The 25,637-nt window shown below is 42.9% G+C and overlaps 2 protein-coding genes across 9 annotated transcripts in view; both read right to left on the bottom strand.

Moving 5' to 3' along the window:
- Positions 1 to 2,948: 2,948 nt before the first annotated feature.
- Positions 2,949 to 19,796, bottom strand: CDC6 (cell division cycle 6). 4 transcript variants are annotated; one of them, XM_033090300.1, is made up of 12 exons: positions 19,659 to 19,796; positions 11,076 to 11,263; positions 9,984 to 10,265; positions 9,660 to 9,859; positions 9,234 to 9,409; positions 8,723 to 8,829; positions 8,135 to 8,274; positions 7,499 to 7,599; positions 6,277 to 6,341; positions 4,501 to 4,703; positions 3,914 to 4,054; positions 2,949 to 3,616 (listed from the first exon to the last, which is right to left on the bottom strand). In XM_033090300.1, exons 2-12 carry the CDS (start codon positions 11,248 to 11,250, stop codon positions 3,527 to 3,529), a joined length of 1,680 nt encoding a protein of 559 aa, XP_032946191.1. In that variant the 5' UTR covers positions 11,251 to 11,263; positions 19,659 to 19,796; the 3' UTR covers positions 2,949 to 3,526. The 4 variants fall into 4 exon arrangements, with proteins under 4 accessions (XP_032946191.1, XP_032946190.1, XP_032946188.1 ...); XM_033090299.1 differs by lacking the exon at positions 19,659 to 19,796 and adding an exon at positions 12,180 to 12,517; XM_033090297.1 differs by lacking the exon at positions 19,659 to 19,796 and adding an exon at positions 11,978 to 11,998 and having other exon boundaries at positions 9,234 to 9,406.
- WIPF2 (WAS/WASL interacting protein family member 2) overlaps positions 16,638 to 25,637 on the bottom strand; it is a 38,261-nt gene continuing 29,261 nt past the window's right edge. For all 5 annotated transcript variants that reach the window (XM_033090312.1, XM_033090313.1, XM_033090310.1 and 2 more), the window contains 3 exons: positions 22,350 to 22,556; positions 20,110 to 20,211; positions 16,638 to 19,880 (listed from right to left, as the gene is read on the bottom strand). In XM_033090312.1, coding sequence (XP_032946203.1) covers positions 19,840 to 19,880; positions 20,110 to 20,211; positions 22,350 to 22,556 — 350 coding nt within the window. In that variant the 3' untranslated portion in view covers positions 16,638 to 19,839. The remainder of the gene's footprint in view (positions 19,881 to 20,109; positions 20,212 to 22,349; positions 22,557 to 25,637) is intronic.

The following is a 25,637-nucleotide window of genomic DNA, read 5'->3' as shown; positions in this document are numbered from 1 at the left end:
TCAGCATCTTCATTATCTTAACTGAAGGAGACAAGCAGTGGATGGCGGCAGCGTCAGGAGGGGGGGTGGGGAGCAGGCGCACCCTTGTTATAAAGTGCTGATCTAGCTCTTTCAGGCAGTGTGGGAAAAAGAGGTGGGATCAAAGGGAGCGAGGCTGATTCAGAACTCAATTAGAGCTTCTTAAAAACGGAGCTAGCTCCCTCCTTTTCACGTCTTCAGACAGGTTTTTACCCAGGCCTCTTGCACCCAATTAGCTTCTATTGGCAGTGCCTTGGGGCTGGGGTTGAAAATCAAGGGGAGGCCAGAGGGCATGCCTTCTCCCCCTACAGAACGCACCTCTCCTGAGAAGAGGGAGACCTGCCACTATTTGTAGCTTAAAAGAGAATGTCTTAGAGGACGCCTTACCTTTTCAGGAGGAACCTGAGGTTACAACTTTCCCCAAAAGTTAAAAAGTGGGACATCAAAGGTAGTTTCCTCCTAATCCCTTGCCAGCTAGAGGCATAACTTCTGGCCAATCTCTAGGGACACTAGGTAACGAGACAGGCACCCTTTTTTTCCCCAGCCTGTAGGAAGGACTCTCCCCATAGCCAAAGCTTCCTGGGAGCAAGATGGAAGTTGCCTCAAGCAAAATACCACTACATCAGAGGGAGCGATTGGAACGCATCTGTGAGGCCAATAAACCTTCACAACTGTGCCAAGGCGTATTTTGTAAGATGAAGCGCCCTTTTACAGGGGCCTGCTCCATCTCAGCGCGAGAGCACCAGCGATGCTTACCTCCAGATTAGAACTGTCCTCAGGGTGGAGGGAAAGGCAGCATCTTACTTGCTTCATTGATCTGTCCACTCAACAATTGTTTTTTGAATACCTACCAGGTACCAGACACTGTACGAAAGGCTGGGGACAGGTATAAATGGAAATAAAATCTCAAGCTTGGGTCTTTTGGTCGCTCTCAGAAGTCAAGGCGACACCTCTCCATAGATATTTTAAAAAATCTCCCAGTCGATCTCATTCCCACTTCCCAGTTCTTATTGGTCTACCTTAAAAGGCACTTAATAAAGGCAGGGAGCAGTGGGGTGGGGGTGGGGGAGAGAAGAGAGCTCTGCCAACTTTTTTGATCTCTGGGTAGCTTGGACCTCACACACTCTTGCCAGTTATCTAGCCACAGGCAAGTCTTCATTGAGCCAGAAATATCAGTGGCAGCTCTGGGGTTGAAACTCACACCAATTTTATTGTGTCTATGTTCTTTCCAAGGCAAGACCCACCAACACTGCGGAAGCTTAATCTGCTTCTTTGAAGAAAAATAAGTAAACCAGAGAGATCGACACACACCCCACCACCTTCAAGGGGAAGAATGTAGGTCAGCATCTTTGCCACTACTCTATGTGAAAGAGCCTAGGATCCTGGCAAAAACTAGTAACCACAAGCCCATCCCGTCCCACTACCTTCCCATAGCTCTCAGCCTCCGTGAGAAAAGCCAGCAAGGAAAGGTCTTTCTTCCTCCTCTATCCGCTTCCCGGCTGTCTGAATTACACTTAAGACTTCGCTGACAAACATACATCAGCTTTTGCTCCCACAAGGGCAGCGGAAGCCAAGCAGGGACTCTAAGTCTGCTTCACGCATCATTGACAGAACCAACCCTGTTCCAAATGCTGAAGTCTTAAGAGCAGCAATGACCTAGAAATTGACAGTGGGGGGAGAAATGAAGGAAAAGAAACAAGCCAGTACACAGAAAACCCCATTTCCAAATACCAGGGGAAAGGGAGAGAAAGGAGGTAGAGGGAAAGAAATTTGGCCCCTTTGAATTTGCAAATGCAATCTTGGCTCAGCGCCATGGAAGATACATAGCCGCCCCACTGCGAGTCAAGCCATGTTCCTGACTCAAGTCCTACAGTTAAGAGGAAGGCGCCAAGCCTCACACACAACGAGGTGGGGAGGCCGCTCCTTTCTGGGCAGGATCCTACTGTGGACCCAGAACAGACAGCAGCTGCCCACAGTGTGGAAACAAACTGTAAAGCAGTCACGTCTCTTAAGGCTGCAGCATCCAATAAAATGTAATTTAAATCAAGCCTCGCATCTGTTCTCAATCCCATTCAGTCTCTGCTTTCCATCAGCCTTCGGACAATCTTTGCAATTATGCTTGTTAACCCTTATAGCCCCAGACCCTTTCAGAGCTTGTAGGTACGGAACTGTGTTCTACCCTCGCAAATTACCCTCGGAGGGAATGAATGAATGCTCTGGTAAGTGTGTGAGCATGACATTCAGACTCCTGTCTACAGACTGTATATACTCTGCTACACACACCAGTGGGTAGTGTTCATTTCAGAGGGCTCTTCTTCTGTCCCATACCACCTGCTGTAGCCCAGATCACATTGCAAGGATACAGTGGGCAGCATGAATGAAACAGTGGCCAACAGATCATTTATACACATATCAAGTTTCCAAACTCAAGTGTGTCAGAAAGGTAGGAGGAGACAGAAGAGCTCAGGGAGCACAGACTTGGACACTGGCCCTCAGACCATTCATATCACACATGGCTTGCATTCCAAACATCTGCTTGAGTTTTAAAAGCACAGCAATCTCCCAAATGAATCAAACTTAAGTTTCCCTCCCTTCTCTCAAAACTCCCCCAGCCCCATGCTTTCACTTTCAAGGCAGTCGGTGTTATAATGGTGCCCTCTGCTGTCCCCATCACAAACTGCCACTTAATGCCACTGGAAACTAAACCAGAAAGGGGGAGACTTGAGGAACCATATGGATTAATTGATCTAGTAAGACTAGAAAAACATGAGATTTAGATGAAAACCCAACTCCAAACGAAGGCATCTTGAAACAAGTGACTTCATCTGAGGACAACTAAGATTGTGGTACAGTTTAGGGAGAAATTTTCACTAATTTCCTTCTGAAAGTATGAACTATCTTGAAATGTGACTGCTTAAAAAGACAAAGAATTCAACTTGAAAATAAATGTATTCACAATCTTAGAGTTACATTCTCCTTACCAACCCCACAGCCTTGGGAGTGCCTAAAAACCCAGTTAAGTCTTTCAAACATCACAATGTGGAAGTATCTGCAACGTGAACACAATATACTCCAAAACGAAACAAATTCTTTGATCACAAAATGTCCTCCAATTCTCCATGTGGACTTGCTTATTTTCCTGGATCATCCTTTCTCATTCTTCTGACTCTAGTCCCAGAGTTCTTTCAAATATACCAATGTTTGAGAAAACAAAGAGGTAACTATATACAAATTCCGCAACATAACTCTATACACTTGCAAGCACATTAAGGTAGTTAATAGAATCAAAAAGGGTCTACTTGGTAATTTTTAATGCATAAAAATAATAACACCCAAAGATGTTATTCTGTGCAAATATTATTAAATCTATAAATTAAAATTGATCATTTTAAGTAAAAAAGGTCGTATTTGTTTTCAAACCTGAATACATTAGGTACTAAAATGAAGACTTTATAGCTCTCTAAATGCCAGCTGGATACTTTCAGGTGGGGTATTAGTACAAAAGAATTTAAGGTAATCCAGTAGCTAAGATATTTCCAATTAAAGCTTTGTCTTTCAGAGTATGCTCTATTTCCTTCTCTTCAATCTTCAAAGACACCTGGAAAGAAGAGAATAAAGCTTTTCACGATGAACTCACAAAAGCAGTTACTACATAAATGTCTACCACGTTAAACTTTTCTCACAAGAGGCAAGCAAGTTAAACACTGCTTTTTCAATGGCCTATAAAAAACCCTCATTCATACCACAGTCCCATCCTCCCAGATCTTAATAAACTACCTAATAAAAAAACAAATCATCAAATTCTGATCACTTAAAATTCTTTACTTTAGCAAAAGATAAGCTCTCCAAAACAGGACAACTAAAAGCAATGTCACATAGAAGCAGTTAGTTGTACCTTTGTGAAGCGGGTTTCCTTGTTTTTCTTTAATTCTAAAATGCCCCTGGCCTCCAAGAGCCCTGAAAGTGACAAACACTCTGACTGGTCCACAGATGCCACCTGCTGTTTGCGACAGACGTTACTATAGGCTTCATATAACTGGGAGGAAACAAGGGAGAACAAATGTTGCTTATAAATCATATCTCTTGCAACCTTATAATCCTTGAAAAAAAAATGTGAGTCTAGGTTTGCAAAAAAGTTATCTCAATACCCCAATTCTCCCTCTTTTCAATAAAATCCTTGAACAGGCACTCTGTAGATAATTGCCAAAAACCTATACTGTAATGCAGGAAAGGGGCTTTATATATTTCATAGGGAGAAACAGAAATGAAGGGGAGAAGATTATAAATGGTGAACTCTCAACCACAACCCAAGGAAAATAAAATCAGCTGCCTTTTGTATGGTATCAGTATTTAGTCTTACTGTTAAAAATCCATTTTTAATTCAAATCAGCTGGAGCATGATAGGCCTTTTGGAAAATATCTGCTCTGTAAAGCAGATTCTTGTCTCCACCCCAGCTCCATCTGCTGAAATTCCCAACTAACCTTCCCCAGTGTGACCTCTTTAATTTTCAGCTGCCTGGTCAAGAGCAGCAAAGAACAGACCAAGATCTTCTGCTGAAGAGGGAAAGAATCTTGTGCTCCTTCTTGGCTCAAAGTCATTCTGTTACCATCAACTTCTGAAATGACTCGGGATATGTGAATAAGACCAACCCGCTTCGGAACCAGTGACTCAGAGGGTGATTTACCTATAAAATAAATAAATCAAACTTAATTAGGTTTTGAAAAATTCTGTGTATTGAGACACATGACACTAAGTTTTAGTTGGAGACAATTCAAGTGCAGTCATGTAGTGGCAAAGCCGAGTTTCCAACTCTGTAACTAGAAGCGCAAGGATGAGAGACAATACTATCCTCAGAAAGAGGCCAAAATAATGTGGGATGACTTGCAAAGTAGGATATCCTTTTTCTGGGCAGGATGGTGAGCTATTTTGCCCTGCAAAGTGCAAGTAATCTCAGAGAGACAAAAAGCCACCCCATGAAATAGGAAGAACCAGATACAGAACTACTGCATTTTCCCTTAGAAGTTCCTAATATCTCAAAAGTACAGAAGAACAGAATCTTGAAGCAAAGGTGATATATGCCTGATATTTAAGAAAGGAAGAAAAAAATTGGGAAAATGAACTAGTATTTTGAATCAAACAAGTGATTCAATGTGGATAGTAAAGTCAATCCTGCGTAAGTCCTCTACATAGACTCCGTAAATGACCTTTGAGGGTTGGTTCACTTGCCCAAGCTGATCTACAGTAGAGCAACACTTGAGAAAATGTCATTGGATATCTTAGCAGATAGCACCATCTCAGAGGCTGCAGGTTGGGAAACTGCCAACAAGCTGCACAGGACTATGGCTGTATTGTTTGGAGATGCATGAATTGCAAGACAGAGGAGGGATTTACTCTGTAACAACCTTTGCTAAAAGTTACTTCCGGTGACCATCTGCAGCTGCCCCACAACAATTTGCTTCTATTTGATTACTACAAATAGGTGCTGCAGAGGACTAATAGTAGTGGAGAAACTGGAGATCACTGATCAAGTAGCAGAATCTTAAAGTTGAAAGGAACAAGATGATGAAAAATAGAAAGTGTTCTCTGTGGAATTGTAATGCTAGAAACAATTTTAATAACTTTCACCAGTGCAGGAGTGAAGGAAGCAACAATCAAATCAGACTGTCCTGTTTCTAAAGATTAACACTGCATATTGAACACTGACGAGATACGTAGTTCATGGCCATTTTATATTTGCCATAGCTAAGAGAACAAGGCTGAGGGAAAGGAAGACTAATTTTGCCATTTTTGTAATAGCCTGCAGTTTACTGTAGCAATATCGGCTTTATACCTCCACCCTCCTAGGCTTGTTTAAAGGTTTGAAATATCCCAAGTTGAACTCCATTCTTTCACTATCTGTCTTATTTACCAAGCTTTGCTTTCACCTATATTGAGACCTAAACTGCACACAAACACAAGCACCCAGAGAAGCTGATCCGACCTTATTGTCTACAGTTTTCATTCCTAGAACTTGGAAAGAAAACTTACTCTGTCCCAACCATTTATGTAACACCCTGAGGAACGCATTTCCAGTAATGCACGGATTATAGTACTGGCAGGCAAGACTGAAATAAGCAGATGAAATAGACCAAAAACAGACAGACACAAAAATGGGTGAGTGTGGATTTAACTGGGTTCATTACAACTTTCTAGCTCTTTCCTCAGAAAAATTAAGCTTCCAATTATAAAGAAAAACGGGAAGGAAATAAACTACTTACATTCAGACAGTGGTTTGAGGATAGTCTGGCTTTTGACATCTGACTCTACAATTTCAATAGCTCTCCTATAAAAAAAAATATTTCTGAAATTAATTTGGGCTGAGCCAAACCAAACACCATACCAAACTAAGCTCAAAAACGGACACATTAACAAAAAACAACATGTTTTATAATTTTAAATCTCCCAAACAAAACTGGATTATGTCTCTGCTAGACTTAGTTGCCTTGAAATACTTCATAGACCAGGGAATCTGAGAAACTTCAACACTACATGGTTTCCTCTTATAAATGCCAAGTAGGTCATCATACATTGAGCCAATAACAACATTTTGGATGAGGACAAAATGTCATGGATAGGAGAGAAGATGTAGTGTGGGTGACTGACCAAAGAGAGCCAGTATCACCCGTCTACACTGGACGTAAAAGGGGAGTCCTCAGTTGTACATACACGGCATATGTGTAGGCTAAACCACACCATACTACATGACTATTGCTCATAGGGCAAGTCTTTACCCAAGTAGTTTGCTGACTAGGGGAAACTTTCAAATCCAGGATCATGACATCTAGCAAAAGGAAGAGCTTACTCTCCCACTGCTCTCTCCAAACGACTTTGCCCACAGGAAGCCATAAGCCAGACCTGGATCTTCTGCATGGCAGTAGGGGGAGGTTGGACCAGCGGGCCAACACAGTAAGTATCATTTTAATGGACCCAGTGTTCCTACTGAGAAGGAAGAAATTTCATCAGTCAGCACAGAGGCTTTCCCCAGCAGGAGGGGAAGGGGGATGGGAAGGGAGAGAGGTCTGGAGTTACAACTGTGGGGACCACCAACTGGAGGAAGGGGTGCTCACAAAAGCAAAGGAAGGAAAAAATTGTCTAAAGGCAAAGATGGTTCAGGTCCATAAATAAACCTGCTTGAGACCAGCTAATGGAAAAGTAAACTGGAGTCTTTTTTAATACAAATGTAATTAACCAATCTATAATCACCACAGGGAGTGCCAGCAACATCTCATTTGTTCCTCCCTCTGTAGGTAATGGACTGATAATGTTTCAGACATTAACACGGTGGAAATGCAGAGCTCCCCACTGAGAAACAAGTCCTCTTTTCTGAGCATAAAAAGTGACAGAATGGAGCCTCTTAAGCCACATTCACTTGAGTTACATGAAACAATTAACGGCATTTCTTTTTTTTTAATAAAAGCAGCCAACAGTGCCATAACTCACCTGCAAACATCTAGTGCTTTGCGAACGTCTCCTGAAACAGCAGACACTTTTCGGGCGCAGAACTGAATTGCAGTGTTGTCCAGAACCTGATCTTTCGATGCCTTCGTTCAAGACAAAGAAGGTGACAGTTTGAATTGTAAGATTCCCACTCTGTGATTTAGATCCCAGACATAAATAATTTCACACTTAAGTCTATACTTGATTGGCCGCCCTTTAAGGTCTAAGATGACTTTTCTGCTCATAAGTAAATGGAGATTTCAACATTTAAGTATTTCCTAGGAATGTGGTAGAGGTTTATGAACGGAAAAAAGGCAATCAGAACTTAACTTAGCAAAATGAAACGAAACTAAAATTTATTTGGTCCTTTTCAAAAGAGAAAGTTTTTTCATAGGCCCTATTTTTAAAGGCCATCAAAGAAGCATTTGAGTGATTCCTTTCTTATTCTAATTTCAACACTGAGGCATCCAATAAATGGAGCCATGGGTGAAAATTCATATAAAAATGCTCTCTTTATGGCCCACAGGAATTTCACGTTTAGCGATGCAATCAAAACAAAACATTTTAGAACTATTGTTAGGCTTTCCCAACACAGGTGATCCAAGGAACACACAATTTGGTACAGTAGTTGACACTCACCTGATTAAGTCGATCCTGCAAGATAGTGGCTATTTGATTTTTGGTATAAGGTGGGAAGTTCAACAGCCATGGCTTACATTTTTCTCTAGCTTGAAGCCTCGGCAGAATTCTGTCTGTGAGATCCAGGGTATTAGCGACACCTGAGGAAGAGATAAATAACACCAATCATCACTGGTCAAATCATCCTAAAAGGAAACATCAACCCTCTGAAAGCTAAATAAAATTCCCAGTTCCAATCCAGCATTCCAACTGTTGCTTCTCACTCCCACCCTTCCCAATACTCATTAGTACATAGTCATCACAGAATACTCTTTTGAAGTTTGGTTTAGAATTAATTGTTCACTGATAAGCAGGACCAGATACTCCAAAAACCAACAGTCTCTGAAATGCAGTATTATGTCATTTCTGTTCAGACTTAATAAAACTGACTTGCCTTAGATTAAAAACACCATTATTTGTATGGTAACTCATTTTGATAAGAAAGCAGAAAGCTGGTATAAAATAAAATAACAGGTGATAAATAAGCTGAAGAGATTAACAAAAGAATTGTTTAGAACCACCATGTAACATGAACAATTGAGCACTAACCAATCAGCACCAATCGAGAATTGCTCAGCCATGGCCATTCAAACAGTGTGTACAATACATCCTGCCCTTTGCTGTCCAGTTGATCCATCTCGTCCAACACCAACACACTACATATAAAGAGAAACAATTAGTATCCACGCTCACCTTCTTAACTCTCCTGTCTGTCTGAGCTGGGCTGACTCTAGGTCACATTCCTACAACCCAGACCAGTTTGAAGATCATAATTTGCCCTTTCGCCAGTCACTGTTACAATCACACCACACACCCCCCACCACGATCATGAAAAAATAACATAGAGGTTTTTCAAGGAATTAGTCTGATATTTTCCCAACTTAAAATTAGAAGCTGTATTTTTCCTTTCTTCTTTCCCTGTAAGCTATGTAACGACCTCTCATAAAGCAAATATAGGAAATGCTCTTTTTATGAGCAAACCGATAAATTCAAGGATGGGAGTGTGGAGGTAACAGAGCTTGCAGATTTTCACAGCCACATGCAGCAGAGCAATACTTACATCATGGGGCCCTTCTGTGCAGTCAAATGGTTTTCCAGTTTCCTCATCATGTCCTTCCCAGCTGGCCTGGATACTCCTTCCTGACAAATCTCCTGAGCAATAGCTGGGAATACAGCCTGGGCACTCCTCAAGGACATGCAATTCAGGATGATAGTTTTAAAGCCTTTCAGTTTCTTCTAGGAAAATGCAAACACGGGAGTTATTTTGGCCTCAGATAAAGATTTGATGGAACCTGAGGTGTCTTTGAGGAGTTAATAGCATATAAGAGAATAAGCTCTACTTTCATTTGGAAAGATTTAGAAAAGGAAATGAAAAACGTCTTATTTTGGGGAAAACTTCAAGCCCCTAAGACTTCTACTTTTTCTTAACCCTTAATAACCAAGTGTCATTTTAGCAAGAGCATCATAATTTATACTCTCAACGTACCTTGAGGTCCTGCAGAATTCGGTTTAAGCAGGCAGTTTTTCCAGTTCCAGGAGCACCAGAAATATAAAGACTTCCAGCTTTTTTCCCACAGATGTGCTCCCTCAGGAAATTCCTGATGATATCCATCTCCTTTTCCCTGGCAGGCAGCCGATCTGGGACAGCTGTATTGAGGACCAGCTTTGCTTGCTGGTAACAAGTGCCTGTGCCAGATATGAAAGGACAATTAGACACAACACAGGTGACTGAGAAGACCCGATGGGTTTCCTCTGGAGTCATCAGCCTTGTTTACAAGGCTGCACTAACAGCGGCCACGTAAAAACGAACCTTCTTGTTTAAAGAGTCTCACACGTGCAGATTCTTTCTCCAGGGGACATCTCTGCTCAGAATTTGTTGCGATCTCTTGACCTTTTTGAACTGAGGAACATATTTTGTCTTGGTGAACTCTGGTTTGTTCTCTTTTGTTGGGAGACTTAACCGTCAACTGATTGTCAAATACCAATCTACGCCCCTTAGGTAAATGTGAGCTAGGGGGACCATTCTCTTTCTTGCCCTGCTTTGGTGGAGAACAGGGTAGTAAATGAGGAGTGTTGCACAGGTTGTCATCACCTGAAACATTAAAATAAAAACATGGTCATTCACAGTAGTGGATAGGAAAAGGACTTGCAAAGATCTCTGCCTCCCCCAGAAAGACATGAATTTCTATGATAGTCAAAGCCACCAAAATAAAATGCCTCTCATTTTAGAAGCTAATACTGGCCACCAGATGGCATCACTGAATCTTACTACTGTTTGGTAGAAACCAAAAGGGTTATAGTGGGATCAAACTCTAAGATGGTTCTAAAACAGGGACAGGGTTTCTCAACCTTGGCACCACTGATATCTTGGACCAAATAATTCTTCATTGTGTGTGTGTGTGGGGGGTGTTATCCTGTTCATTGTAGAATGCTTAGCATCTCTGGTCTTTATCCACTACGCCACTAGCACTTCTTCAGCTGTGACAACCAAGTGTTTTCAGATACTGCCCCATCCTCCCTCATTAAAAAGAAATTATCTAAAACAAGGAAGAATTACCAACCACTGTTCTAAAACAAGAATGTCTCCTGTGTCTCTTAATTTCACCACTATTAAGGCAAGTTTCAAAATACTACACAGTATAGCTAACTGCAAGGTCATTTAAAATACCAACAGAATTAAGTTTAGTATTAAGGAAGTGAAGATCAGAACTATGAAATACTTTAGAAAGTGATCTTAACTCTAAGTTCAGTAAGAATTTAGCAACCATTCTGAAAATAACCAAAGTGAATAGAGAGGTCTTAACAGAACTTAGAAAGCTGCTTCAAAGAATTAGGCATCTTATCATTGAAGGAGAAGTCAAGAACTACCAATCAAAAAGTACTTATATAATGGATAGCTTACCCAGGCGTTTTCTGGGGCTAAGAAGCAGAACTACACAAGGAGAACGGGGTGTGGCCTGGACTTTTGTCAGTTCTAGTTTGGTGTCACTAGAGTTTTTAGCTTTGTCCAATGTCCGAGACAGCTTCTTTTTTGGAAAACTGATTGTAGCCTGTGACTGGGATCGGGTTTGAGGCATGATGGCAACACAGCTGGGCACAGAAAAAAGAGAACAACCAATCAGTATGTAAAACTGAAGGAAAAATAACTAACATGGAATTTATACCAATGAGCGACACTCATTAGTAAATTATGTTACAATATTTTAGCATCCAGTTCTGCTTCCCATCCAAATCTATGCAATAATAGTGAACACTTGATGTCTACCTATTAGGTGTAAAAAGCTGTTATAAACATGTTAGGTATTGACTCATCTAAGTTTTACACTACCTGAAAAGTAGGTACCATTTATTTATTTATTTGTTTATTTATTAAGGAGGGCGCAGCTCACCGTGGCCCATAAGGGGATGGAACCGGCAACCTTGGTGTTATTAGCACCACGCTCTTAACCAACTGAACTAACGGCCTCCCCGGTAGATACTATTATTAAAATAATCTTCAAGATGAGAAAAGTGAGAGGCACAGGGGTCCAAAGTCACAGCAAACCCGGTATTCTGGCTTCACAGCCCAAGTTCTTACCCACTTGAGAAACGCATTTAGTTTATCGTGAGTGATTTCCATATTTCCAATTCCCTCATCCCAGGCACGGGGTCTATCTTTGTCACCAGCTTCGCCCAGCAACCTTCCGTAGTTTTCCCGAGGCATCACTCTGCACTCAGTCCCCCAGCTTTGGGGGGGGGGAGGGACACAACTCTTAGCCCCCCCCCCGCAGAACATGTTCCTCCTACAATATTCAACTTCTTTACCCCACGCACAACTGCCAAGCTACTCCGAAGGCGCACATCTCCCTTCCCTTATCCAGACCTGAGCTGCCGCGAGCTGAGCTCTCCTCCCCTCACTTCACCTCGGGCCTCATCGAAACCCGCGGGCCCTGCCACCCAACTCCACTGCCTACCAGATCCCAGTCCTCCCGAGCAATCTCCTCTCCACCCCACAGGGCTGCGTCACCTCAGTGCCAGCTCTTTCTCACGTCTCTAGCACACGGCTTCAGGGATTCTTCACAAATTCGTGAACAACCAGCAACAGAAAAGCCCAGCCACTCTCGCGCCAAATCTGCACAGCCACAGCTTTCCGGCCTCCCGCCAAAGCCCGGCCACGTTTCTGATTGGTTGTCGTGAGTACCGCGCGCCACGGCCATCGCCCCTCCTCTTCGTGTCCAATCCAGCTGTATAATCCACAACCAATAAGAGAGCCCCAGGTCTTAGCGCTCCCGAGAGGCCACGCCCACTGAGCCGAGAGCGCAACTATATCCGGGACCTCCGCGGAAAGACGCGCGGTTGCAGAGGGAGCGATTCTGGGTAAGGTGACCCGGCCCCGCCGCAAAGCCCCGCGGGAGATGTAGTCTTTGCCGCACGCGGCTCTGTATTTCTATGTCCTTTTTTTGGTGGTTAGCTATAAAGGTGCGGTTGCCCCTTCTCATTGCTGAGCTTACCTATTTTCATTATCCTAATAAGCTAGATTTTTAGAGCGCTACTATATAATATCTGCCATTTGGGGGGCGGTTCTGGGTGCCAGGCATGACGCGTGCGAGGCGCTTAACTCTCTAATGCTCAACCCTGCAAGGCACAAAGCAATAGTGCAGAGGGTTAATTAGAGGTCACAGCATCTTGTGGAAGGGCCTAGGACCCAGACTTCCTAACACCCAAAGCAATGATTTTTTTGTAAAGTTCTACACATACAGCAATACAGTACACTTCATCACAGTATCTCCCTGATTTGTATTTCAAAGGTGAGATATAGGGCCAGGTCTTTGCTTTTATTTTGTTAAAGGTAAGATAATGATATTCTGTGCATCTTCTTATCATTAATTCTATTAATCCCCACTTAGTGGGGAGTGGAGAGAATTATGGCCCCTTAATTGTAAAATCTTTTTTTTAATGGCTAAACACTAGGGTTTCAGGACCAGAGAAGACTGCCATAGAAGAGGCAAGCTGAGCTTTTAATGAAAAAAATTAAAATTAGAGCAGTAATTTACAGGCCAGCTTCCAAAGCTAATAACCTAGCTAAGTCTCAGATTCTGTTCAAGGCCAAAACCCAATTCTAGGTGATGGTAAGCATTTATCTTTCATCCTTCAGTATCACATAAAATAGAGCAATAAATCCCAGAAATAGGAAAACATTATTACAATCGTCAGTTAATTACACCTAGTTCATATAGGAGATAAGAGCCAACACTGACTGTTTAAGCCTATGCCGGGGACTGAGCTCAAGTATTTTGCCTATATCACCTTATTCTCACAAGCACCTCATGAAGTTGGTATTATTTCCTTTACAAATGAGGGGCTTGAGTAAATTTGCCCAAGGTCAATTAGAATTTGAACTTGGGAAGTGTGACAGATCAAACTCTTCACCACTCAAATATAGGGAGAGGATTACAGACGTAGGTTCTAAAGTGGTTTTCTAAATAGGAAGATATGGTGAAAGAGCACATTTTGCGAAGGCTTTTTAGGAGCTGCAAACTGTGAGAGTGAAGAGATAGGCAGCTGTGAATGTAAAAAGTGTTATCCTAGAATGGAAGTTTTTTGACCAGATGGTATTTCTGATGTCTTGATAGGGCAATGGAACCTAGGAAACAACCTTCCCTGTTCTTATGTTTATAACCTGAGCACCTAAAAATTGTCCTTAATAAACTGAAAGGGGTAACATGTGCCTAGTAGCCACCTTTAAGGGATGGTGAACAACCTCTCTCAGTTAGACAGTGGAGACAGGGAGCAGAGGAAGCTGTGAGTACTTAATGTGCATATTGGAGCCTACGAAAACACTTACCAGGAAATATAGCCGTTCCAAAAAGAGCCTACAAGGGTAAATGACCACTGTGTAAACAGGCAAAGAATCACAATACGTTAGGATTGAAAAGTGTCTAAAAGTTTACCTACTTGAAGCTTTCCCTTTCCAATACTCCAGTAACATGATGCACATAACCACCAGATTGTTTCTTGCTTCTGTGCCTCTGTCCTTGCTGTTTCCTGTCTGAAATGCTGCTCACCATCCTCCTTCCCTGGCTAATTACCACAAAGCCTTTTAATACTCTGCATAGGTTTCTCCTGAAGTCTTCTACTAGACTCTGAGCTCCTTGGAAGACCATGTCCTATTCATCTTCATAGTATAGATGCCTGGCACAGAGTCAAGTATGCAATAAATGCTCACTGAATGGGAAGGACATTCCTGCTTTTTGTGGTCAGATACCATGTAATCCTTTAAGTCTCACACCCCTAAACCTAGGAGTGGAGAATAAATTCAATTATGTGTAAAAACGATTCAGACTGGGCTCCAGTGATGTCAGAGGCGAAGCATTTCCCCATAGTTATCCTCTAGGATGGTTAGGATCCTGAGGTTGACATTTTAGTTCTCTTATCTCTGTCTGCAGAGTAATAGGAAGTCAGAGATAGGCAGCTTCCTTGCAGTGAGTCGCACAGTTTGTGTCTGGGTTGGGCCAGGAAATACTTAAGAGGCACATTCACCATAGACAGTGGTGTCTCACCAATAATTACAGTGGGCAAACTAGTGTCCTTATCACCTGTTAATTCGTACACAGTATCATCAGGGAAGGAATCAAATCACACTGGAAGGACCTGTCTGGTGCGCGCGCGCGCACACACACACACACACACACACACACACACACTTAGCAATATCATCCCAATAGGATGAAGAAAGCTTATAGGGTTAGGAAGTTGAGGGTCATTTAGGCAAGCTCCATTTGAGGGCTATTTAAAGTCACAGGAGGAACAATTAAATCAATAAATAGGTAGTTTATTAATCATATTAAACAATGATGGGCCAAATAATCAGGAATTCAGCCAATTTGGCAAGTACGGATGAAAATGAAAAGAGGCTTTTCCCTCCTCCTTCTCGCCCTCCCCTTCAGGTTGTTTTATCTAAATTATGTGCGAGTGATTTATACACATACTCATTATGGATCAGTATGGGAAATAAATTTCAAGACCTTTGCTAGTGATGAAAGTGTAAGTTAAGCTCATTGAGTCTTTGTGGTGATTATGTTGGCTGACCCTAGTAAGCAGAGAATGTCTGGTTTAACTTTTACACCGAAAGTCAAAGTTCAAGAAAGCTAGCTAAGATTTCAACTTAAAGAGCAGTGAAGACAAACAGCCAATACCCAAAGAAAAATAGACACACAAGGTCTGCATGCTCTGCCCCCACCTTTTCTTCCATGCTGTAGTGAGAATCTGCCATACAACACAGGTAGAAAGAATCATAGGGATATAAAGGACACAAGGCCAGAGGGTGTCCTGGGTTCCCTGAAATCATAAGCAAAGGGAAATTAGGTGGCAAATATAAATAATGACCAACTCTATTAGAATCACCCAGTCAGCATGGCTAACCAGAACTGTGATTTTCAAAACACAGCAGAGGGGTGGAGAGAAAACCCTCAGGAAGCTGCAGATACTTCTGCCCAAGTCAGTGGATCTCCTTTCTCAGAGGACCTAGAGTCAAACCACTACACAACCTGGAATATGAAGCAACAGATTTTCTCCCCTCTCTATGCCACCAAATGAGGTGGCATTCCCGACAAGAGTACACAGTTTCCAGTATTTTGTTTTTGTTTTTAAGCAAGGTTTAATTAAACTGCATGGCATCCAGAAGAAACAAATGTACCAAAGAATCCAACCTGAGACCAGATTATACATTTTAGTGGAGGTGGTGGGGAATCAATGCTAATTGGGAGGGAGCACTGTAATCAGAATATAACTCCAACATAAATCATACAATAAATTATTTTTATAAGAAACTGGTCCACATGCAGACAAAGATGGACACACACATACACACTCACACTCTTCAAACATGTCGTTCTAGTCTTTTATTCAGTGTTGACTATGAGTTCCATGCTGGTCGTCATGGGAAATAAAGGTTAGGCATGAGAAAAATAGGCTTGGCCCCTCTGCCACTAGTGGAATGAGATTTAGGACAATTAGGGAACCCACTAAGATGTTAGAAACAAGAGTAGAAAGAAGGAAACAGCAGTTATCAAGGAAGATTTTAATTGCTTCAAAGAGGGAGAGGGGAAGAAAGCACGGAAATCTAACACAAGTAAAGGCACAATGAACGTGGAGTTGAATGGAACCAAACCCTTCCTTCAGTTAAACAGTTATCCTTTTTTTTGTATGTGTTTTGAAGGTGGTTGTAGTTTTCTTTCATTTTGTTTTTAAGAGATGAGTCTTGAAGGCAGAGCTGTAATGCCTTCCATTCTCTAAATTAGGGTGGTTTATAGCAAGCCACCCTGACTACACAGGCAGGGACTGAGATTTAATAGGGAAAAAAAGACTACAACTGGAATGTGAAGAATTTGATTTGTAGTTGATTGTAGGCTGGGTTTCCAGAAGGACAGACAGTTCAGTGTAGTGCCATCAAAGGGCCTCAGAAGCCCTATACTCCACCCCCAAAGCTTCACAGAAGACCATGGAGTCACACTTGTCCCCCACCTCCCATAAGCATTCAGCCTACAGATTATTTCAAGTGATCAGGAGAATTAAAACACACCCCAACCCTGAGTTGCTCTGTAGCAAGTCTATTTACAGTTTTTTCTTACCTCTCCCTGAAGGTAAATCTGGGTTTCAAGTTGGGAAGCCGTGGCATGAGGGGATGCCCCCAGTGCAATGGCCAGTGGCTAGTCTCCTTGCCTTTGCCAGTTGGGAGGGCTGGGATGAGTTTCTGGAGACAGAAGTTTCACATCCATTGGGTGGGGCAGCCCTAAGCACTCTCACACTGGGGCACAGGCTGTGAAGATGAGGAGGCTCTGCTGCTGGAGGAAATCCCCACGACAGAGAAAAGCACACCTGGAATATCAAAGTGCTCTTACCCAGGTTGGGTGACTAGAGAAGAGGGGGGAAGAGGGGCATCTAGCTCATTTACAAACCTGGAGGCCACTGCCCTGCTTCCCAGAAAGGGCGGTAAGAAACAACTATAGTATTAAGTTTTTCCCACTAGAGAAAAACATCATAAAACCAAACCCACACAAGGGCTTTTAACACAGCTTCCTGATGCTTAGTGGGGCAATGTCTCTTCCTTCTGAGGGGGGATAAGGGGTAAACGGGACTGGGCAACAGCCTCAACATGAGACCACCCAATCTGTCACTGAAGAGACAACATTCCCATAAGCAGATAAAAAGAGCAGTTTAAAAGGTGAGAAGTTTTAGTGCTCTTGCAGCCAGCCCACCTTAAACCTGTATTACAAGCTTTTTACAACATACAAAATAGATCAATAACTATGAGGATCACATTCCCATTCTTCAATAGTAAATATACATGATAATAAATCTGTTATTAACAGAGGGACCAAATAATGTATAAGGCAAAGACATTTAAATAAGTACTGTGTCACTAACATGCTCTGAAGAAGAAAAATCCATCTGACTAGATCTAGGCCCAGGCCTTTTTTCATGAGGCCGAGAAACTGAAAATACAATACCCATGTGACACAGTCCAAATGCTGGGGAATACGAGGGACAGTAGGTCACAGGGGAGGAAGATATCCGCCCCAATGAAAAGCTGGGGTTTGGCTTTTACTTGTGATACGTATTTTGATGCTCCATAATTGAGTAAAGGGGAAAAAATACACTTTGATAACATTGTACAAAAGGCATCAACTCCCATTTCAAAAATAAATGGGAAGACTTCACAGTCCAAGATCAGTAACCGGTCAGCATCTACCCTGGAACTGCTGCCGTATCCAGTCTCGTACTCTCTCCCTTTCCCTCCACTAGCATCCCCTCTCTCAGCTCCATTCAGGGTAGGATGCTGGGGGCGTCGCCGGGAGACAACTGCTAAGAGATTTGAAAATAAAAATGATAAATAATGATTAGGAAAAGTCTGGTGACAGACCTAATCTTGGTTTGTCCCAAGAGTCAATGTGGTCCAGGGGATGACAAAGGATAGCTGACCCCATACAAATACTCCACGTCGAGCCCTGTCCCAGCTAGCATTTGGAAGACTCAGGTTTCACCTGACACCAGGCACAGACCCTTAGTCTGTGATCCCACAGATCAGAAAGGTCCCTAAGGTGGCTGAAGCCTGTAATGTATCTGGTGAAATTTTTCAACTGACTTTCCCCAACCATTTCAAGGAATCGCCATGGCCTCCCTCCTCTGACTCCAAGATTTGAGTAGCCTCTGCACTTGGCAAGAGCTGTAGCAAACCAAACCATCTGTGTGTGTCGAGCCCAGGAGCCCCCTTCACACTGTCGGAGAAGGGGAAGTCCCTGTCCCATCATCCAAGCTCAGTTCCTGCCTAGATCGGGCACCTCCATTTTCTCTGTGCTCTTTAACTAGGACCTGGAAGACGAAGAAACAACATATTGCTGGCCGCTGGGGAAGATCAGCTGGGCTGAGGAACACCTCACCTGTCTTTGCACTTCCTGGCACAGAGAAATCCTGGACGACCCCCATAAGCTTCCTCTCTCTTCTCTACTCTGCTGTGCTAACCCCTGCAAGTCTTGGGAAGGCAAGGGTGGTGGGTGGTGGACAAAACAGAGTCTGTTCAGTCAGATGGGTTGTGAACTCTGCAACAATTGGGCCTTAGTCAGTCTTCTGGAGCCCACAGAGTTGGTCCTTTCTACAAGGTGTTTCACCCCTCCCTTCTTTATCATCGTGGAGTACCCATGGGGCTGAAGTGTCTGGATAGGACTGAAAGGGCTGGTGACCTTCAGGGCCAGTCAGAAAAGACTAACTTGAACTCAAGGTCAAGGGTAAAGCCAAGGCCCAGGCCCTGGCCCTATCTTCTGAACTCCATCTGGAAGTTTTTGGGGTTTGTGAATCCGGAATGAATGAATGAAAGTGACTTTTCTTTTGAGGGCTGGGTGGTGAGGGGAGGGAAAACATCCCTCAGCCTCAGCACCCTGAGGAAATAGGGCAGGGAGTCCCAGAGGATTAAAATGGCTCCTGGTCCCTTCGCTGCAGAGTTCGAACTTACTAGCTCCAAAAGGCTCCCCAGTTTATTTCACCCTCTCTTTATATTAGATGTTTAGCTCAACTGATTAGTATTTAGTGTTATATCCAACTTATCCCTGGGGTGAGTGTAGGGGGTGGGGTAAGAGCAAAACCAAAATACCCCTAAAAATAAAGCAGACCCATTTCCTTGTCCTTTCTTCAAACTTGACCTTTACAACAGATCACTTCTCTGCAAACTCCTAGATTGTTTCACTAAAAACTCGCCCTCTCTCCCAAGTCCTGGCCATGTCAGCCTTCTAAATGATGAAATGTAATATACTGCCAAGCTTCCCCCGAAGTGGGTAGGAGGAGGTAGGAGTTCCTTTCTCCACCCTGCCCCAACAATCACAACAAGGCACCTTTCCCTAAGAGGAAAGCAGGAGACATGGAAGCTTTTTCCTCATCTGGCTAGCAGGGCTTGCTAGAGGAGGCATGGATGCAGGGTTTGAGACCCTATTGTCAATATAAAGAGTCCAATCACCAAGTCCAGCAACGAGATGCATAGATGGAGGTGAGCTGGGAGGACGCTTGGAGTCTAGAGGTTGGTTGCACTGGAGAAACACGTTAGGAGCTCTCATGCAGGTTTGCAGGGGAGTAGAAGGGACCATCTGAGAAGAGGAGTGGGTCCATCCTTTTCCTGAGGAACAGGACCAAGCCAGACTTCACCTGAGAATGGGTGGCAGAGGCGGGGCTCCACGGGCAGCTGAAAAAAATACCAATAAAAACCACATACACAAGCTCACCCACCAGACCCTGAATAACCCAAACAACTCTGAAATAAGAGACAGGCTCTTTAAACTAACCTTTAATTTTAAGGGACTAGGTTTTTTAAAGAAAATGCAGATGAGGAGAAGCAAATCTGAGCTGAAGAAAAGACACCAATTCTACTTTCTAAGGAATTATGGAAAAAGTTTCATGACTACTCTTCTCACCTCGGTTTGTTTTGCTGGGATATACTCTCTGAAAGTGTTTATATTCTTCTGGAGCAGGAAAGTCTTCTACTGGATGGAAAGAATACTTCGACTCAAAATCATCTACAAAAGGAACAGGATATTAATTCGCGCCAGCCTTCCTCACGCTCCCACCCCTCTGCACCACTTGAACTTCCCCTCACTGGCCTCCGTGCACTCTGATGTACGTGAGGACCTGCCTTGCCCACTAAAGCCCAGTTCCTGAGGACAGCAATAGCACCATTCTATGAACCTCACATGCACACAGGAGGTGCTCAAAGGCTACTGTACATGAAGGAATTCGTCTCTGAACTGGTTTTTTAAAAATCTTTCCTTGAAAAATCAGGCATGTAACAGGAAAGGAGCCCAGCTGCCTGCATGGGAGGAGAAAGAAATACAGTTCTTTAACATAATCATCTTAGAGACTATCACCATGGGAAACCAACTGAACTGAATCCACAAATTGGTAGAAGTTAACTTAAAATGGGAATATTTGTGGATTCTCTCACCAACTAGTAACAGATCTGACCAGATAATTCCCTTTTGGCCCAGGTTATCCTCACTTAGCTCAACACAGTTGGGATAGCCATCTTGTGGCCCCCACTCCCACTTTCCATGGCCCCACTACAAGAAGGTTCAAATTTTTCACAGGTGTAGCTTGATCACGTTCACTTATCTTCAAAGCAAAAACCCTGGTCCACCTAATAGGAAGAGACTAGGGCAAGGCAGAGAAGAATCAACCATTAAAGAATTCAGGGGGTGGCCGGATGCCTCAGGTGGTTAGAGCGCGAGCTCTGAACAACAGGGCTGCGGGTTCGATTCTCACATGGACCAGTGACCTGCACCCTCCACAACTAGATTGAAGACAACGAGCTGCCACTGAGCTTCCGGAGGGACAGCCGATGGCTCCGTTGGTTAGAGTGCAAGCTCTCAACAAGGTTGCCGGTTCAATATCCCGCATGGGATGGTGGGCTGCGCCCCCTGCAACTAAAGATTGAACACGGCGACTGGGCTTGGAGCTGAGCTGCACCCTCCACAGCTAGATTGAAGGACAACGACTTGGAGCTGATGGGCCCTGGAGAAACACACTGTCCCCCAATATTACCCAATAAAATTTATTAAAAAGAAAAAAAGAATCCAGAGTGTTAGAGCTGAAAGGAATTGTACAGTTCTTTCCAGGAGTCCTTAACAGAGGGTCTAATGATACCCTGTGGACAACCATTGCTTGGGACTCCATCCCTGACCTAATGAATTAGAATCTCTTAGGTGGGGCCTAAGATTCACTGATAACCTTGGAAAAGTTAATCTGACACACTCCTGATCTAGTCAACCTCCTCATTTCACAGACAAGGGAAGTGAGGTCAGAGAAATAAAATGACTTCCTCAAAATAACACAGCTAGTTAGTGGCTTTGGATTACTAAATAAATGTTATATACGCAGTGTAGTTAGTATTTTGTTTGTTTTTTAACCAAACACACCTTTATTTTAGTCTTCAAATAACAAACTCTTCTTTTTTCCAAGACAATCATGATTAACTTATAAAAATGGCATTTACAATGCCTCTTCAAAGCATTCCCCTTTAACGGGAAACAGCTTCCACAGTGTAGTGTTTTTAAAGGACTAGAATGGAGCTCTCCTTCCTAGGAAGAAACAGTGTTTCCCCGAAAATAAGACCGGGTCTTATATTAATTTTTGTTCCAAAAGACACATTAGGGTGTATTTTTAGGTGATGTCTTATTTTTTCATGTACAACCATCTACATTTATTCAAATACAGTCAGGTCATCTTCTTCTGGAACATCGTCACAATATATTAAATGCGTCCGTCTGGCTGACAATCTTAACTGGGGCTTATTTTTGGGGTAGGTCTTATTTTCGAGGAAACACGGTACATAGAATTCTTGTATGAATGGTCCTAAAGAGGATAAAGTCTCTGACTGAACTAAAAGGTAACCACAAATAATGAGCCTTGGGGAGCAAGAGAGCGGCTTTAGAGGAAGCATGACACCTGTTGATTTTACTTCCATCTATCCCAAAGCAACCAGGCCTCGAATTTGCATCAGGAAAGCGATGTCAATGGACAGGGCTAGAAGTCTGGGATAAAGTCGGGGAGAAGACCTGCTGTGAACAAAGGATGTCAAGTGACCATTCCCACTCCTCAAGGGCCACGGAATTAGTAAGTCACCACAGGAACGAGGAGGCTGTAACAGCCAGCTACTCACCCAAGAAAGATCGGACAGTGGTAATCGAGTCCCTGTGGCCATTCCTCAGGGGCGGTGGAGGAGGAGGGGGTGGCCCGGCTGGCGTCCTTGAGGGCGGAGGTGGGGGCTTTCCTCGGCTCAGAGGTTCCGACCCATGTCGGTATGGTGGGGGGGGAGGGGGAGCATCCCTGGCACCATTTCGGATCATGGGTGGTGGGGGCGGAGGAGCTGGAATTAAAATCCGAAGCAATTAGGTTTGGATGCAGAGGCTCAGAGTCTCTGGGCACCGTGTTAAATACCATATTCACCCTCCTCTCACCCCTGTTTCTTTAACAGCATCGCCATTCTTTCTTCCAGATACGGAAGTTCAGACTACACGTATGACCCTTTTTCATTTCTCATGACAAGTCAGGCAGGAACTCCACCTCTTCTTGATGATTTTTTCCCTGCTTTCCCGTGTCTTCCTCCACAATTCTAATTCAGGGCTTTCTCATTTTTAGCCTGTTCTATTACAAAAAGCTTTCCAAATGTTCGCCTTGCTTCTAATCTCTAACTCTGCCAATCCCACCAACTCTTCTGCATACCACCAACTGACTGAGATCTCCAAAATACTTGCTCAAACTTTTGCAAAGGCTTTGCATTTCCTACATCATAGTTTTGAATCCTTAGCTTCCACCCCGATTGGGTTTCCCTGATGATCCTTTCTTACCATGTCAGTCAGTCTGATCTCACCTTCTCCTCCTTCCTTTCTTGATTACTAGGCTGGGTTAGGCACCCCCCTCTTCTGCACCCCACCATCCCCTCTGTGTCTCTCTACCACTCTACTGTACTCTGATTATTCATTATATGGGCCTCTTCCCCAGTATACTGTGTGTAAGTCAGAGCAGTGACCATTCATCTGAGTTCCCACGCTCAGCCAAATGTACCACACACGATACTCAATCAACCTTTGCTAAATAAACCAAATTATGTATGCTCCGCTCTTGTGGCTCCTCCCACAAGCCTTGGAAATGCCATCGCTCTTCCTTTACTACCAAATCTATCTATCCTTTAAGGTTTAATGCAGGTTCCATCTTCTCAAGGCTTTGTGGAAGCAATCCACTCTATTCTGCTCTCCTCCTTCTGTGCTCACTCAGAGCATTTATAGGCCACGTCACTTACTCTAGCACTTAGTAGTACAGACTAAAGTGAGTGATTTTCAAGATACATACACATATAGTAAGTTCATCTGTGGAAATTACGTATCGCCACTGATATTCTCATTGCTCTAAGAAACTGCGAACAGCTCTTTCAGAATTACCTCCAAACCCCGTTTATCAGACAGATCCATAAATATTATTATATGATGGGCACATCTCATTTCTGAGGTCACACCAACAGTAACAAAAATATTCGTACCTATGTCTGACTCAGCTTTTTGGCTATTTTCAAAAATTAAATACATCTTTAAAGACAAAAATTTGCCACCAAGTAGAAGGTAACATCAAAAGCATGTCTGAAGAAATGGCACCACCACTGGAATACGTTCTAATGTGTTTAAGTTACATTACTTCTATACTTTGCATTAACTAACAATAGCAGCTACAATTATTTGGTATCCACTCTGTTCCAGGCACTGTCCTGGGTGCATTTTATTCAGTCAATCTTTAAAAATTCTTGCAGCCACTCCTGCAAAGTATGTGGTATTATCCCCTTTTCACAAATAAGGAAACTGGGACACAGGTTATTTGTCTAAGGTCACAGATCTAATAGACCCAGCACATGTTTGCTCTTTCTCTTACCCCCACTGCTTTTTCGTAACTACTGCAAGTATTATATATCTTATCTCCCCAACAAATTTATAACCCAGTGAGATGGAAGTGTGTCTTTTGGTACCTATGCCATGTCCAATAAATAGTTGCTATCTAAATAGTACATGGAGACTAATCAGCTTAACAGAAAACACTGTTTTAGTAATATGAGCATATCTTATTGTCCCTCCAGAATTACTGTCAGAATTTCTGTACAGTGACCGTAGTTAAGCATGAAACCATAATGGGATGATGCAGACGAGGGGTCCGGCACTGCAGGCCCAGGAAATGTTAGTTTTCACTTCCCATAAGGTACACTCAGAATGTCAACTCTCCCTCAGTCTTTTCAAGGTCTAAGTATGGACAGGGGCCATTAGAGGCAATACTTAAAGGGAAATCTCCTTAATATCTCCCAGATCTCTGAACCTTGCTTTCATTCCAACTCTGCCTAAACTGAAGCTCTTTCAGGTTGTCCTCAAAATATTTCCCTATAGCCCAGATTTTTCAGGGCCCCGAGAATCTGTATCGACTCCTAGGGCAGGGCCCGGGAGAGTAAGGTAGACAGGGTTAGCTAGACACCAGCTAGACATTGAGCAGATGGCAGTAAGGAGAGCCAGCCTGGACTGGCAAAACAGAACAGGACCAAGAGAAACTCACTTGGCTTCTTCAACTCCCTCCCTCCCTCAGGGATGGGCATCCCAACCGGGTCCTGCCATCTCCAGTAAGTTTCAGAGCTCTGTCATATCCAGTTTTAAGACTGTTTCAAGTGACAGACCCGGAACCCAAGGACCCTAAGAAAGAAGCAATTTGTAATAGAAACCTTGGGGTGGGAAGACTGCCTTTTATAATCTAAGATAAACCCAACTGTGATGAAAGCACAATGGAATCAATATTTTAAAAAGAAAAAATATCCCTTAAAAATAGTGTTTTACTCTGCAAAGGAAAAATTCAGGAAACAAACTCTATGGACCAATATTGTGAGATTTTTTTGGTTCCTGAGCACCCTGGGAAGGCAAAAGACCCCACACTGCTTCAAATGTGAATAATTCACATAGAAACAAAAGTACATTATCGCATAATATTGTTATAAGGTAATAATAGAGATAAGTCCGTGAACTACCTTGAAGTCCTTTGCATAAAACTTCTAACATTCATCAGCATACTATAGTTTATAAAGCACTTTCATAAATAACTTTTATTTACAACGACCTCTGAAAATACTGTGAACACACCATTTAACAGATGAGGAAACAAACTCAGAGAATCAACAAATAAAAGCCAATACTCAGAAGATCTCTAAACTATCTCAATTTTTTTTTTCAGTGTACCACTCTTAAGAACTTCCACTCTGGTTACTGATACGAGAAGCAGTGTTGGTGATGGCTAATAAAGAGAAGAACAAGGCTTATAACTTCACGTTTTTCTAAAGACTCCATAAAGAAAGAACAGAGAAGTAGGACACAAGAAGTCTGCAGACATTTAAAACTACTCAGTTCAATGCACAGAAATTGCATTTTTC

This window comes from Rhinolophus ferrumequinum, chromosome 21, assembly GCF_004115265.2.
Source record: "Rhinolophus ferrumequinum isolate MPI-CBG mRhiFer1 chromosome 21, mRhiFer1_v1.p, whole genome shotgun sequence".
In the NCBI taxonomy this organism is placed as follows: Eukaryota; Metazoa; Chordata; class Mammalia; order Chiroptera; family Rhinolophidae; genus Rhinolophus; species Rhinolophus ferrumequinum.
The sequence above is the reverse complement of the archived record's forward strand: the minus strand, read 5'-3'. Positions and strand labels throughout refer to the sequence as shown.